The sequence below is a fragment of the Panthera pardus genome, unplaced genomic scaffold (genome assembly GCF_024362965.1).
Source record: "Panthera pardus isolate Hobbes unplaced genomic scaffold, ASM2436296v1 HiC_scaffold_2, whole genome shotgun sequence".
Classification (NCBI taxonomy): Eukaryota; Metazoa; Chordata; class Mammalia; order Carnivora; family Felidae; genus Panthera; species Panthera pardus.
This window is the reverse complement of record NW_026526765.1, coordinates 141,204,616-141,221,629: the sequence shown is the minus strand read 5'-3', so window position 1 is coordinate 141,221,629 and position 17,014 is coordinate 141,204,616. Positions and strand designations below refer to the sequence as shown.

Sequence of the window (17,014 nt, the reverse complement as noted above, 5' to 3'; positions counted from 1 at the left end):
AAGCTCCTGTACTTGGAACCTCCTCCCAGATCCTGCTCTATACATTTCTTTATCTAAGTTGTTCTTCTGTATCCCTTATCATATCTTTTAATAAATTGGTAAATGTAAGTAAGTATTTCCCTAAGTTTTGTTTTAGCACATATCAGATCCAAGGGGAAGGAGGTCATGGGAACTTCTGATATGTAGCCAAATTGGACAGAAGTTATGGGTAACCTGGGGACCCACCACTTGAGATTAGCTTGTGAAGTATAGGACAGTCTCAGTTAAAACTGAGCCCTTAACCTATGGGATCAGACACTATCCCCAGGTACGTAGTGTCAGAATTGAGTTAAATTGTCAGAGACCCAGTTTGTGTCACAGAATTGTTTCTTGTGGTTAAAAGACCCCACATCTGTTGTCAAAAGTGTTGAGAATGTGGTAGTTGTGTGTGAGTAAAGGAGAAACACAGGAGGTGGACTAGTGTTTTCCTTTTCACTGTCCAAGACTGATATTACACAGTCATACTCTGTGTTCATAAGTTACTTAGGTCCTTTGTGCCTTCTTTATTTGAAATGCAGTCAATTCCTTTGTTTCACTACCTGCCCCCTACTCTGATTGAAGTTTTGAATATGTATTATGTTAACATGTTTTCAAAAGTCATTTTTTCCTGTATCTCTTCCACTTCATCCTCCCCACCTTTGTTGGTAATCAGCTTTATTACTGTCTAGTTTTATCCATCCTGTGTTTCTTACTGTAATAAGCAGATCCATGTGTGTTTTCTTATTTTCCTTGTTCCTTGCCCGAATAACACATCCTTTTGTACTTTGCTTTTTTTCACTTAAAAATGTCCCCAAGAAATCACTGCATTTCAGTTCATAGATTGCTTCCTTATTATTTTTACAGCTGTATTATACTCCATTGTGGGTATGTGCAATATTTATTTAACTAGTCTCCTATGCACAGCAGACTTTTTAAGGAGAGACGTTTACAGATTCTTGAAAATGAGAAACGGAACATAATGCAAATATGGTTTGAGTCTTTAATGCATTCTATATTTAGTTATGCAGATAAACTGAAAAATAAGTTCTGTAGTCAAGAATACCAGAAAATCTTAATTATAAGCACCAAGCATAGTAGTCGACTAGTGAAGACTGCAGATGATTATAATCTTTTTTTTCTCATATAGTAGTTTATTGCTATGCATTAGTTATAACTCTAAGAGAAGAAAGTGGGGACTGAAAGAGAGAGATTCCAGATAAGATCAGTCATTTTCAATTGATTTGAAGTTTACCAAAACTAGAGAGAGAAAGCTTTTGTATGTTCTACTGTCACTAAAGGAAAGTCAAATGACAGGCAATACTAGTGTAATACAGGAGCAGCAAAAGGACAAGGGTAATTCAGAACTGGGTTAATCTTTGAATGATCAAGGGTTAATTGTATTATAAATTGGCATTTTCCTATCTAGAGTTCTAAGTGTTTATTTCTGGGATAACTATGCGGTTCTCAACTCTGCAGATGTTTAATACTTACATTAAACAGTAATTTTGTAACCAACTCAAAATGGATAAAGGATCTGAATGTGAGACAGGAAACCATCAAAACCCTAGAGGAGAAAGCAGGAAAAAAACCTCTGACCTCAGCTGCAGCAATTTCTTACTTGACACATCTCCAAAGGCAAGGGAATTAAAAGCAAAAATGAACTATTGGGACCCCATGAAGATAAAAAGCTTCTGCACTGCAAAGGAAACAATCAACAAAACTAAAAGGCAACCAACAGAATGGGAACAAATATTTGCAAATGATATATTGGACAAAGGGCTAGAATCCAAAATCTATAAAGAACTTACCAAACTCCACACCCGAAAAACAAATAATCCAGTGAAGAAATGAGCAGAAGATATGAATAGACACTTCTCCAAAGAAGACATCCAGATGGCCAACAGGCACATGAAAACATGCTCCACGTCACTCCTCATCAGGGAAATACAAATCAAAACCACACAGATATCACCTCACGCCAGTCAGAGCGGCTAAAATGAACAAATCAGGAGACTATATAGATGCTAGCGAGCATGTGGAGAAACGGGAACCCTCTTGCACTGTCGGTGGGAATGCAGACTGGTGCAGCCCCTCTGGAAAACAGTGTGGAGGTTCCTCAAAAAATTAAAAATAGATCTTCCCTATGACCCAGCAATAGCACTGCTAGGGATTTACCCAAGGGGTACAGGAGTGCTGATGCACAGGGGCACTTGTACCCCAATGTTGACAGCAGCACTTTCAACAATAGCCAAATTATGGAAAGAGCATAAATGTCCATCAACTGATGGGGGCGCCTGGGTGGCTCAGTCGGTTGAGCATCCAACTTCGACTCAGGTCATGATCTCGCGGTTTGTGAGTTTGAGCCCCGCATCGGGCTCTGTGCTGACAGCTCAGAGCCTGAAGCCTGCTTCGGATTCTGTGTGTCTCTCTCTCTGACGCTACCCACTCACACTCTGTCTCTCTCTCCATCAAAAATAAATAAACATTAAAAAAAAATTACAAAAAAATGTCCATCAACTGATGAATGGTTACAGAAATTGTGGTTTATATACACAATGGAGTACTACGTGGCAATGAGAAAGAATGAAATATGGCCCTTTGTAGCAACATGGATGGAACTGGAGAGTGTTACGCTAAGTGAAATAAGTCATACAGAGAAAGACAGATACCATATATTTTCACTCTTAATGTGGATCCTGAGAAACTTAACAGAAACCCATGGGGGAGGGAAAGGGGAAAAAAATAAAGGGAGGGAGCCAAAGCATAGGAGACTCTTAAAAACTGAGAATAAACTGAGGGTTGATGGGGGGTGGGAGGGAGGGGAAAGTGGGTGATGGGCATTGAGGAGGGCACCTGTTGGGATGAGCACTGGGTGTTGTATGGAAACCAATTTGACAATAAATTTCATATATTGAAAGAAAGAAAGAAAGAAAGAAAGAAAGAAAGAAAGAAAGAAAGAAAGAAAGAAAGAAAGAAAAAAAACATACATGTTCATTCCAGTTAATGGAAACTAAAAAATTTTTGTTAACAAGTAAGGAAATCTAAATTGTAAACGTTCAGAATTTGACACAATGTTTTGGGATACGGTGACAATCAGTACTTTATCGAAATTTAATAATGAGGGGAAAATCAGTTTCTAAAATATTAAGATATTTAGTGTGTTACAAGTGAAAATTTTTATTCTTGCTAATAGTCTTGTGACAAGTCTTGTGTTCTGATAGTGGATATTTATATCGTTTTACAGACCATCATGAGATTTTTTTTGTTTGTTCACTGAGCCAAGATTTTCCCCTATGTGACACTAGTAGAACCATACTTGATTGTCACTAATTTCTCCTAGGAAAACTCGGGCAAGCACAATAACTATGGAAGTCCTAATGGTGCCAGGGAAATAGCGCTAGGTGAAGAATCAAAAGCGATCAGGATTCTGAAGCCCATTCTGCCACTTAGAAGTTATGTCAGCCTATTAAGGCCTCATTTTCTTATCTGTAATGTGAGCAGATTTATTTGTATGTTCTCTCAAATTTCTTTTCAAATACCTTTTGCTGGCAGGTACAGAAACATTGTGGCTTTGATAGGAATTAAGGTCATGAAGTATATATTAAGTATAGTATTTTTTACATTAAGTAAGGTAAATGTGCAGGTGCAAAAGTGATGAGAAAGTAAATAATTGCTAATACTGTGAACTTATTTTTGGATGGGAAACAGTTTGTGATAAATGTTTTATTGTTAGTGTCATACTTCATGCTGGCTTATATAGGTAAATTCTAGGAAGACAGCCACATACTTTGTAACAGGAGAAACTCCTGTGATCTAAGAAGTTAAAGAAAGGATGCAAAATCAGTTCTGGTTGGAAGAGTTGTGCTAATTGTAAAAACCGAAAAGAGGTATAAAACGCTTGCCAGCAAGCCTTGAACGATACCTTTTTATTTGTTTGGCTGTGGTGGCTGTTTTTTGAAGTTAGATACTTCATTTATTCCATAGGTGTTTATAAAGAAATCCTGTTAGTTAGAATTGGAGGATAGAGCAGAGAATAAGATATGCTTGGATGCTCTCTTTTTGTCTTGAAACCTAACTTGCAGCAATTGAAGTGGATAATTAAGCAAGATACTTAAAAATTATGATAGGTGCTATGAAGAAGAATAAATAGTGGTGGGATGGAAAGTAATCAGAGACAGAGAGAGACAGAGGGAACTGAGACCCGAATATTGAAAAAAAGCTAGCTAGACAAAGATCGGGCAGGAGAGAGGTGGATAAAACACACTGAGGTGGAAAAAGATTGGTATGCCCCTGGAACAGAAGGAAGGGCAGTGTAGGGACGGGAGCCAAAAGAGGGAACGAGACAGTAGCTTGAGATGGGTTTGGAGAGTTGGGATAATAATTTAGGGCATTGAACCATGGTAAGGAGTTGATTTATTCCATGTCCAATGGATAAACTATTGAAGGGGTTTTTAAGCAGGGCAAATTACTTGCTTTAATAAACATTTTTAAGAGCTGACTCTTCAGGGAGCTCAGCTCGCTCACTTGATAGAACATGCAACTGTTGATCTTGGAGTCATGAGTTTGAGCCCCACGTTGGGTCTAGAGCCTACTTAAAAAAAAAAAAAAAAAAAAAAAAAAAAGATGACTGTGTGTGGAAAGGAATTAGAGGGAAGCAAGAATGGAAACAGTCTGACTATTAATAGTAGTATAGGAGGGGGGTTCCTGAGTGGCTCAGTCATTTGAGCATCTGACTCTTGATTTCTGCTCAGGTCATGATCTCACGGTTCATGGGTTCGAACCCTGGGTGGGGTTCTGTGCTGACAGCACAGATCCTATTTGAGATTCTCTGTCTCCTTCTCTGTCTCATGAGAGATTCTCTGTCTCCCTCTCTCACTCATGCATGAGTGTGCCCACTCTCAAATAAACTTAAAAAAAAAAAATAGTAGTGCAAGAGGTAGATGATGATAGTTTAGACCAGAGCAGTACCATTCATTAGTGATGAAGGAAGTGAACATTTTGCAGACAGGACTGGCTGAATTTGCTGATGGGACTGAATATCAGAGGTAAAGGAAATATTCTTGAATTATACAGATTAAAAAAAAAAAAAGGATGTTTAAAATCACTCTGTTAAAACATAATATTAATGCCAGTATTGTACGTGTATATACTTTCTTCACAAGTTTATTCCTTTTCTTTTCTTTCTTTCTTTCTCTCTTTCTTTCTTTCTTTTTTTTTTTTTTTTAGGCTTATGCATCTGGATGTGACATTGTTATACTGGGAAGTGATTTTGAAAGGTTACAAATAATCCCAGGAGCTAAACATGGAAATATTCAAGTAGGATGTGTAGACTGCTCAATGCAACAAGGCAAGGTTTGTAATCTTATAATGTGAGATTTGTTTTGAATTTGGTTTTTGTCAAGATAATCTCCAAAGTATGTATTTCCTGTTGAATGTGAAGCTTGCTTTGTTTCAGGGACAATGTAGCTACAATTTTCTTTGACTCTCTAAGATGCATAATAGAGAACAAAATTCTTGTTTCTCTCTGATGTGTCTTGGTGATTGTCAAGAATTCTGTTCTTACATAATTTCAAGTTATAGCATAATCTTTTCTGTGAACATTACCCATAGAACAGTTCTAAAGGTTACTTATTTAAAAATTGATTGGATTAAGGTAAAGGAATGACAATAAACCTTCAGTCTGTTTACACATAAACTACTGAGGAGAAATCATATGTTAGAGTCATTCTTCATTGTGCAGGTATCTCCTTGTAACTTCTGGATAAACTTTATACTAAAATGGAGATCAACTCTTCTAAAGTCCGTAGTTTTTCATCAATTTATTTCAAGTCTGTAAGAAAAATGAAAAATTTTGTTTGGACTTCTATTTGCATGTGAAAAGTAAAAAGTGACCTCGAAAGAAGAAGAACAACAACAACAAAAGAAACAGGTTATGATTCTGTATCAGGTGCAATATGGTTCTACATAGTAGCAGAATTGGTAGAGTCCTAGCTAGTAGACAGTAGTGTATAGCTTAATATAGCACCATGTAGGCATAGGTGGCCAGGCCTAGGTATACTTGTAACTAGACTAGGCTAAACTGTGCAAATTTATTTAATTTTTTTGCTAGATATTTAAAAGGTTATTTGCCTCTATGATTCCACCAGAACATTTTGCGTGAGGAATCAAATGGACCCAATCTTTTTTTTTGTTTTTTAATCTAAGCATTTCTGATGAACCTGCCTGTCTGAAAAGTTACCTCTTAGGACATAGTTTAGAGATACTTGTGGTAGAATAAGTTTTGGCTCTTGAAATCTTTACCTGTTTCTTTGGTCTTCTTTGTTATTCCTAGGTCCCTTACCTTTGTAGTTACAAGTGTTTCTCACCTATCTTTCTTTTGTTCACAACTTTCATTCTTACTACATTACGAAAATGATCTTTATTATGGAATGTTGAAAATCCTTGAGACTTTCCCCCCCTTCATGTTTGTTTGATCTCCAGCTTTGTAGTTCTATAATCTTCATTACTGTGTAAAAACTTGATTAAACCATCTGGACTCAAACAGACCTGGTTAATGTTGGAAATCTCATTTTAATAACTTCACATATGATTTATATTTTCATGAGATCCTATATTACATGACAGTCCAGGTTAAACTGGTTATTTGGTTTTATAGTCATTTTCATAAAGGGCAAATTTCCTTTGTGTCACAGATCTTAGTACAATTAAAAGACTCCTTATGATATCAGGAAGAAAATTTGCAGGTTATGAAACTTGGAGATTTCTGTTTGCCTTTAAGAAGGAAATGCTGCTTAATACTGTAGACATCTAGTATTTTAGCATTACTGTTTTGTTTTCCTCTGTAGTACTAGCAGATTAATTTTCATGAGAATATTCATCTGCATTTATCTGACTCATTTGCTTAGAACATTCTTAGCTTCCCAGTACCTTGGGAAAGTTCAAATCATTCACTTTGGCCCGAGGCCCTGTACAACCTGGATTGGATGTACCTTTTTGGATGTGTGTCCTTTATTCTGTTATAAGGGACACTCTGTTCCATCTGGGCTAGTAGTCATCTCCAAGTGTACATTGTCTCTTCTAAAGTTTATACTTGTGTTCATATTTGTGTTATACCCTGCTCCTACACTGAATATTCCTTTCTCTTTGAAACCCTACCCATGCTTAAAAGCTCAAACTAAATACTTCCTTGCAGACCGACTGATTGCAGATGATTTCTGTATCCTATGAACCTTGCAGAACACTTAAAAAGAGCCATTGAAAGTCTTTTTCCATTGGATATTACATCCTCATTACTTACTCCCCTCTTCTCTAGATTGATTATATGTTCTTATTTTTGTCCCTCATTCATTCTTTGTATCTATCAATCTCATTTCTGATACTTCAGTGTTCTTCATTTGTGGCTCACTCAAGCTGTAACAGTAGCCACCTTATAAAATAGAGCCATTGACTAAAAGAGTAAATTATAAAGATACCAAATAAAATAGAGTATTGAAAAAATGCATTTCTTAGAGAGTTCACAAAGGAATAGATCTAAGTTTTTAAAAGGCTACATACACATACAGTGACAGAATTTTGAACTTTAAAGAGATAACCTAGAAATTGAGTTTTAAGTCTGATTTCCACTTGACGAGGAATACATAAGTACATTTTTTTTCTATGAGGAAAGGAATTAATATTAACCATGCATCTTATAAGATAATTATATGCTAGATATTTTATAGCCGTTGTTTTAATCCTCCAACTAATTCCATTAGGAAGATAGTATTATGCATATTATAAATATAGATAAATAGATAGAGATACTAAGATACAAAGAAATTAACTTGCTAGTTACCTAGTTGGTAAGTGACAGTACTAGAATTCTGATTTGGGTATGGTGGTCTCTTAAAACTGACATTTCAAGTATTGATGAATGAAATTGTGTTGGTTGGGGGCTTATTTTAAGTTATATTATTAATTTCTTTTGCTCTTTTGATTCATAAGTAAGTTAACATATCCATAAGTTTTCTTTATTTTTCTTTTTAAAAGATTGCAGCATCCTATGGAAATGTTATCTCTGTGTTTGAACCAGTTAACCTACCGAAGCAAAAGAAAAATTTGGTCAGTAATTTATCATTTTTCTTTTAGGCATTGAAATGTCTTGAGTATTCAAAGACAGTGTTTTTTAAGGGTGTAGAAGCAGAGTGATCATCAAATAAATCAGTATAAATTATACCATAATTGTAGATACGTGTTAAATGCCACTTCCATATTTAAAATATGTTTTAAATCTTGGATTGAAGTAGAATTAAACTAAATTGTGTTGATGAATTGCCTGAAAATACTTTTTTTCTTCTGATGTTTTTCTTTTATAATAAATATTTCAAGAGTCAACAGCTTTAAGTTTGGCACTTCATTTATTGCTAGTGGCAAACACCATTATGTAGGTGGGGTGACTATTTTGTTTTTGGTTTTTATTATCTACTTTTATATAGTTTCTCTGCTGTTTCTTGTGTATTTTGTTCTTAAAGTTACATGTTTTAATTGCAGAGTCTTAACATATCTCCAGGGCTTATTTTTTTGCACTTACTATGTTCGTGTAATATAACTGTTAACAGGTCAGTAAATGTTTTTCTTTATAGAGAAACTGTATTCAGAAATAGTTCTGAAAGCTGGTTAAAACAGTATTTCATAAGTACAAAGGTTATGTAGTAAATTTCTTGGGTGCTTGAATGCCCTAGATACAATAGACCAGGTTATTTTACCCATTTCCACTGAAGATTAAACTGGTGATTTAAGTCCTGTGAAAGAGGATCACCAAAGTATGGTCTTAAGAGCACTGCTTACTTGCTTTCTCTGCTGCTTTCTAGCCATTTGATCCTAAGCAAGTCAGTCTTACGAGGCTCTTTGATCAATTCTGAAATTGGCTAATAGCGATTCATTCTTTGTGGGAATATTGTAATGATGACGTGATGTCAGAAACTGTGCAGAAGTATGTTAAATGTAGAGAATTAAGGTGTTTTAATAATAGACATACCTTTATATATCTTTGAGTATTTTTCATTTCATTTTCACTTAGCTCCTTAGTATCTTGCAAATTCCTTCTGACTTAGTATGACAGCTGTTATTTCTTTTTTATAAGTAAGACAACAGAGGCCCAAAGAAAATAAGTTAGTTAACTAGTGAAACAGCTGCTGAGCCACAGAACTAAGTAAAACTAGCTGTATTGATTCCTACGTGTGGACTTTCTTTTCCCTACCTTGTGTTAATGAAAAATATTTTCTTTAGGTTAACTGATACTCACTTTAAAACTTTTAAAAAAATCAGTTATGTTAAAATACCTTTATCAGTAAGGGTAGAATCAGGAATTTTAGTTTTTGCCCATTTTCTCATGTACTGGTTATAATTGTTTAATATGTTGTTAAAAAGTCAGTAAGAGGGGCGTCTGGGTGGCTCAGTCGGTTAAGCGTCCGACTTCAGCTCAGGTCACGATCTCGCTGTCCGCGAGTTCGAGCCTCGCGTCGGGCTCTGGGCTGATGGCTCAGAGCCTGGAGCTTGCTTCCGATTCTGTGTCTCCCTCTCTCTCTGCCCCTCCCCCATTCATGCTGTGTCTCTCTCTGTCTCAAACTTAAATAAACGTTAAAAAAAAAAAGTTTAAAAAAAAAAAAAAGTCAGTAAGAAGAAGTTGGTTTATTGGTAGGCAACCCTGACTGCAGAAAGGGTAAAAAACAACAACAACAACAAAAACAAACAAACAAAAAACCTTGATGTGTAAGGGAAAAACTGGATCAAATAGAAAAATGGACTTTGGAAGGTACACAGAATCTGTAATTCCTGGGTATAGTCTAAGAGAATCTGTAGATCCTCATAAAAAAGATACTATTTCCTTTTCTTTGTGCATTCTGGAATATTCTTTTAAGGTGGTGGTTCTTCATGGGAAGACAACTTCAGAATCACTAGCTGGTCCATGTATCCATCCTGCCCTCGGGATTTCTAAATCTGTAGGTGTGGGGTTGTGCCTAGGCACTTCTGTGTCTGGTTCTAGAGAGGGTTCTGACATGCACTATGATCAAAAGCCATTCCTGCAAGGCAGTGTTTCATAAAAGCATATTCTGCAGACCACCTGTATCAGAATCACCTGGGGCATTGATTTAAAGTACAGATTCCTCGTTTTGGATTTTTTGAGCCCAAACCTTTGGATGTGCATCTCAGAAATCTGAATTTTAAGTAAACATCTCAGGTTATTGTACTAAAGTGTGAAAACCACTACATTAAAAGATTATTTATGGGTCTCAATCTTTTTGAGGTTAGTGAAATCAACTTAGTAGGCCATAGCCTGAATTTAAAAGAAAATGGGGTAAAATAGAAGATGTTACTGTGCATCACATGTAGTAAGGGGGTAAACTTAGATTGCATTTATGTCTGTTTGTGTTTTGGGCCCTATTGCAACATACATTTCTTAGTGGCCTACAGGTAAAAAAGTTTGAAAAGTATTGCTTTCAGAAATGATAATGTCATAAATTATGTAATATAATGGAAGTGTTTCATTTCTTACTCTGAATTTTCACACATACCTTATGATCTCAGGTGAGGATGAAACATTAAAAGAGAAGGAAGCCTCAGCACAGACAGACAAATTTAAAGTTAAACCTTTGTAACTATTATAATAATATGGTAAACATTGTAATTTTAAAAGTCTGAGGTTAAAGAGAATGTTCTCCAACGTGGCATATAGTTACTGGTTGTTTATGCTGAAGACAAACTTTTTTGGACCTCCATGAATGGGTATTCATTCTCTCACTCTTCTCTTCCATTACATATTTCTTATTCTTGACTGAATTGAACATTTTCTTCTCCTTCAAAATGACTGCATGGTCGATTGTACCTCAAAGAAAATGACTTCATGTGTTACTATGAATAATAAGTGATAATAATAAATGAATGTATATATTTGACAGAAAAACGCTGCCCATAATAGTTGGCTAAATGACTTCTTTTTTAATTTTAGGAATTATATAGTCAATGGCAGAAAAGTGGCCAATTTTTTCTGGAATCAATAGCACACAACATAACTTGGGATCCTGCAGGTAAGAACACAAGCAGGATTAACTGAAATGAAATAACAGTATCACTTGTTTGGGTTGTTTCCTTTATTACTTTCATGTATTTCAGTTCTGCTCTGTGTGAGATTGTGTGGAGTAAAAAGTAAGTAAAACATTATGTTCTTTTAGAGCTTATACTGAAATAAACACAAATACTGTAATAGTGTCTACCTATGGTAGGAATACCTGTTGATTTGGGAAGGAGACATTAATTCTGTCTGGAGAATCAAAGTTTGATTGAAGAGGAGCTTTTTGACTGGTCAGGAGGTAGATTTTTAGCTTTGAGAGTGGGGTAGATGAGAAGAGACAAAAAGGGAATTCTAAGAAGAGGTCATGTGTGTATGTATCACTTAACTACTTCTGCATTAAAAAAAAAAAAAAAAATCCGAAAGCAGTTTTTATCAGTCCATTGCCGTGGGCAAAGGCCCAGAAAAAGAAAGCATTAGATACATTCTGTTAATAGGACTTTGAAGCTGGAGTGAGTCTGGTGATAAGGAGATGAGATTGCAACATATTGTGGAAGGTCTTTAAAGTCATGTGAAGGTATTTGAATTTAATTCTTTTTGACTGTCCAAAAAACTGTTACAGGTTTTTGAAGTGCCTCAAGACAAGCTGATTTATGGTTTTACCAGATTTATCTGGTAGCAGTAAGTTAGAAGGGTCAGAGTCTGGAGGACGAGGGGGATAAATATATAGTTACCTTTGCAAAGTATGGATTCACAGTAGTCTGAGAAATAAGAATTTATTTCACTGTCTTTAATGTAATTGGTGCTTAATTAATGTTGAATGACTAATGCAAGGAATACATAGATCTGAAATGCACGGGCGGTAGAATTGATATTACTTGGCAGTTGGATTTTAGATTATTTTGAGAATATCTGTGCCCAGAAGAACAGCGATATGCAGGAGTTACAGATAGTGGCACATACATTTTGTTTGGACATGTGGAATTTGACATGCTTGCATATCATGTAGCAATATCCAAAAGATAGACGTTTCTAGAATATAAGAAAGAAGTTATTTTTGAAACAGAACTAAAAAATCATCAGTTTAGAGATAAGATAGTTTAAATTTTAATATAGTGGTTGAAATGGCTGAGAAAAAATGTTTATTAGAAAACTTTGGAAATTAGGAGATAAAGGAGATTATCTTTGAGATACTTTTTTAAAATCATTGTTTTAAAATGTTTTTTTCTTATAAGGTTAGAGGATTGATGCTTACTAGCTGGTAATCTATGTGTATATATTATACATACAGTGGAGAGAGATCAGACCTGGGTTCAAATTTGACATTTCATTTAGTACAGCACTTGGTGTATAACTCGATTGTTACTATAGTGAGACTTATGTCCCAGTTAATGCCTGTTGTTCTCATATGATAATAGTGTCACCTTCTACTCTAACAAAAGTTCCTATTTGAATGATACACTATATGGTTACTCTCTTATTGCCCTACAGTCTATTATAATTATTTGTTTACATGGTTTAAATTTTTTGTTAGATAGAGCTGAGACTATTTTATTTAGTATGTTTTTATCTTTAGGGGCCCATCATATATTAGGTTTTCAATAAATGTTCACATATTTGACTGTAAGTTTTGTTATCATGAAAAAAAGTACTTAACAGATGAAGAATGGTTAACTCACTTAGAAATTAAGGTAATAACCTATTTCACAAGGTAGTTTTTTAATGATAAGGTATAGCAGTGTATCTGAAAGTACTTGGTATATAAGAGCCCTCTAAAAATATTGTTAACAGGTAAACTAGCTACTTGAGGTATCAGACTACTAACTTCAATAAAAACATTTAACAATTGAGTGATTTTTTTTAAATTTTTTTTTAACGTTTTTATTTATTATTGACAGATAAAGAGCGTGAGCAGGGGAGGGGTAGAGAGAGGGGAGACACAGAATCTGAGGTAGGCTCCAGGCTTTGAGCTGTCAGCACAGAGCTCAATGCGAGGCTTGAACTCACCTACTGTGAGATCATGACGTGAGCCAAAGTTGGTCACTTAACCAACTGAGCCACCCAGGCGCCCCTTGAGTGATATTTCTTTAGTAATAACATAATAGTTGCTTGGATATTCTGTACCATTGGTTTATCAATACTAATGCTTCAGAGGATAGTATTAATATTGCTCTAAAATCAGCATTAGAGAGTAGTATTAAAAGATAATTACTTGGGGCGCCTGGGTGGCTCAGTCGGTTCAACTCTTGATTTTGGCTCAGGTCATGATGGGGGCTGGGCAGTCATGAGATGGGGCTCCATGTTGAGTGTGGAGCCTGCTTAAGATCCTCTCTCTCTCCCTCCCTCCCTCCCTCCCTCCCTCCATCCCTCCCTCCCTCCCTCCCTGACCCTCTCGCCTGCTCTCTCTCTGTCTCTCTAAAAAATAAAGGAAAATAAAAGACAGTTACTTATTTTCCTAGCATACCTAATAGTGACTTGACAACAGCTCATGACCATTATCTCTTTAATTGTGATCGAATTATTTTTCTTTTTACAATTGAAAAGTTTAAAATTTAATGGTTTGGTTGAGAAACGGGTTATTGTAATAAATAATTGGGAACAATTAGTTTATTTTTGCAAGTGAACTTTATTTATAAACAGATTGTAAATATTTTAAATGAAATATTAGCATTTTTGTTCTGATCAGTATTTACTTACTATTTGCTAGTTATTGGGATATAAAGAAATTTTTTCAGATGCCATTACTAAACTGACTATAGTGCTTTTGTGTTTTCTCCGGATCCACTATTGCATCCAGCTTAAATCATGAGGTTTTCTGTTTAAGATTTTTTTTTTTTTGCCTTTTTTCCTACTTTAATATTCATACCTCCACCCTTTGTGTTCAAAGCAATATACTGTATTATACATTAGCTATCTTTGTATCATTCCATAACTGGGATTAATTATTTTGTATTTTATATTAATTTCTTAATCCTTCATGGGATACCTTAATTTCTTTTTTTTTTTAATATATGAAATTTATTGTCAAATTGGTTTCCATACAACACCCAGTGCTCATCCCAAAAGATGCCCTCTTCAATACCCATCACCTACCCTCCCCCTATCTCCCACCCCCCATCAACCCTCAGTTTGTTCTCAGTTTTTAAGAGTCTCTTATACTACCTTAATTTCAACTTCAGTTTATGTTTAAGAAAACTTGTAAAAACCAAACTCATACATAAATAAGGGGATTGGCAGTTGCCAGAGGCTGGAGTGAGGGGTGGTTACAATATGTGAAGGTGGTCACAAGGTGCAAGCTTGGAGTTATAAAATAAATAAGTCCTGGGGATGTAATGTACAGCATGGTGACCTTAGTTAACAATACCATATTGTATATTTGAAAGTTGCTAAGAGAGTAGATTTTAAAAGTTCTTGCATCACAAGAAAGAAATTGTAACCAATGTATGGTGATGGATGTAGGCTCGATTTACTGTGGTGACCATTTTGCAGTATATGCAAATATCAGGTCATTCATTATATTGTACACCTGAAATTAATACAGTGTTATTTTTCAGTTATAAATTAAAAAACTGGTGTCCATTGGTGAACTAAGCAGTGGAATAATAACTAAATTTTTTTTTCTTTTTTTTTTCAATATATGAAATTTATTGTCAAATTGGTTTCCATACAACACCCAATGCTCATCCCAAAAGGTGCCCTCCTCAATACCCATGACCCACCCTCCCCTCCCTCCCACCCCCCATCAACCCTCAGTTTGTTTTCAGTTTTTAAGAACCTCTTATGCTTTGGCTCTCTCCCAGTCTAACCTCTTTTTTTTTTTTTTTCTTTCCTTCCCCTCCCCCATGGGTTTCTGTTAAGTTTCTCAGGGTCCACATAAGAGTGAAACCATACGGTATCTGTCTTTCTCTGTATGGCTTATTTCACTTAGCATCACACTCTCCAGTTCCATCCACATTGCTACAAAGGGCCATATTTCGTTCTTTCTCATTGCCCTGTAGTACTCCATTGTGTATATAAACCACAAATTCTTTATCCATTCATCAGTTGATGGACATTTAGGCTCTTTCCATAATTTGGCTATTGTTGAGAGTGCTGCTGTAAACATTGGGGTACAAGTGCCCCTATGCATCAGTACTCCTGTATCCCTCGGGTAAATTCCTAGCAGTGCTAATAATAACTAAATTTAAATGAAATTCCTCATTGGTGCTTTCTAAGCTGTTTGTGAGACCTTCCACCCTGTTGCTGCTATTTATTGAGCTTCTGCTAAGCCCACTAGCCTGTGTATCACGGTTATATGTACAATACTAGCCTGTGCCTCACAGTTATACATACGACACCATTACAGCCAATCTGTAAACACTTCTGATTTTATAGATGAGAAGAAAATTGAGGCTCAGAGTTTGCCCAAGATTAAATTCACATGACTAATTAAGTGACTTACTTAGGATGTAGACACAGGGATTTCTGGTCAACAGTCTGTTTTGTCACAAACCCACTTTCCTTGAAATAGAGTGATCTTTATGGGGAGACACAAATCCATAGTCCTTATTTGCTAAAGTGAATTCCTTATTTATTTTCAACTTTTTGATCACAGTTGTGTCTGTTCCTCTGTGTTCTTTGTTTGGATGACAACACAGTCTTCTGCTCAACTTCCCAAGTTGAGATTTTTCCTTGAAACCTTTTGTATCTCCTGTTTTTTAGTTGATGTCAAGCCTTGAAAATTCTGCTTTTGAAATGGCTTTCAAATCCTTGGTTCTTAGTTTAGTATTTGATTGAGATTCTCATGATTTCCTTTGTGTATTATTATAGTCAATTAACCAGGTTTCCCTGTGCGTTTTCTCTAATCTCATCCATCTCTAGACTTTTTTTTTTTTTTTTTTTTAAAGAATCTTTACCTTTGTGTACTGGAGCCTTTGAAAGTGTGGTGAAAATTAAGGATTATCTTTCTAGAAAAATGTACATACTTTACATATAACTTCTGCATATTGTCTCAGTGCAGGGAGGTTTACAAGGTTTACGAGGCCTCTTCAAGTCCATCTGTTGATATCTGCCCATCCTACTTAGACCCCTTCTTTTAAAATACAGATCCACTTATGTAACCTCTCCACACTTAACACTCCCAACTAATTGTAACTAATTGTAACCAGATGCCTTATAAACTTCAAAAATGCTTTGGTCTCTGACCAGAATTTTTTCCAAGTCTTCTGTGCACCTTATTCTTTAACCATAAACCAGATTATAAATCATTCTTGGGAATATATTTGAACTTGCATGAATTCATGCCTCTCTTCACAGAATGTTTCTACCAGAATATGAAATCGTCTTGAAAAAGGACAGTTTTCATTTGTCATTGTGTTCCCTGTCAGTGGCTAGCACAATGCCTGGTACAAAGAAGATGCTCATTAAATGTTTTTTAAATGAACGATTACATGATCTCTTCCCTATTTTCCCCAAACTGTTTCAACAGAATTAAAATACACCCTCACTCCCTCTCCCCGCAAATGTGTTGGTTATTTAACTTTTTTAGAAGTTGAGTTGTTTTTATAGTATTATATGAGACTCTTAACCATGTAACTTAACTCATTAATTAAATACCTAAATAATAAATGGTGAATAATGTATATGTATTTTTAGGCAATCGTCTTTTAACTGGTTCTAGCTGTTTGCAACTGTGGTCCAATGCTAACTTGGAGAAGCCAACTGAAGATGAAAATCCAGATAAAGCAGATCTTAATTTGGGGGACTGGAGATGCATTTGGCATTGCAAGTAAGCAATTAATTAGGGGATTAAAGTGATAAACCTGTTCATGTGGGTTTTGTTATAAATGCATTTTAGTTTCTGTGAAACTACACAACATTAAAAGTATTGACTTTTTATTCTGCAACAGGTCTTTTCATAAATACAGAGGATTCACTATTTCCCAAAGTGAATCTGTAGATCCATTTTTT

General features: G+C 35.5%; 1 protein-coding gene across 6 annotated transcripts in view; it reads left to right on the top strand.

Annotated features, from left to right (window-relative positions):
• The window catches only part of DMXL1 (Dmx like 1), a 133,935-nt gene that overhangs the window by 12,816 nt on the left and 104,105 nt on the right, over positions 1 to 17,014 (top strand). For all 6 annotated transcript variants that reach the window (XM_019469584.2, XM_019469587.2, XM_019469586.2 and 3 more), the window contains exons 2-5: positions 5,245 to 5,370; positions 8,047 to 8,118; positions 11,006 to 11,084; positions 16,700 to 16,832. In XM_019469584.2, the coding sequence (XP_019325129.1) occupies positions 5,245 to 5,370; positions 8,047 to 8,118; positions 11,006 to 11,084; positions 16,700 to 16,832 (410 nt within the window). The remainder of the gene's footprint in view (positions 1 to 5,244; positions 5,371 to 8,046; positions 8,119 to 11,005; positions 11,085 to 16,699; positions 16,833 to 17,014) is intronic.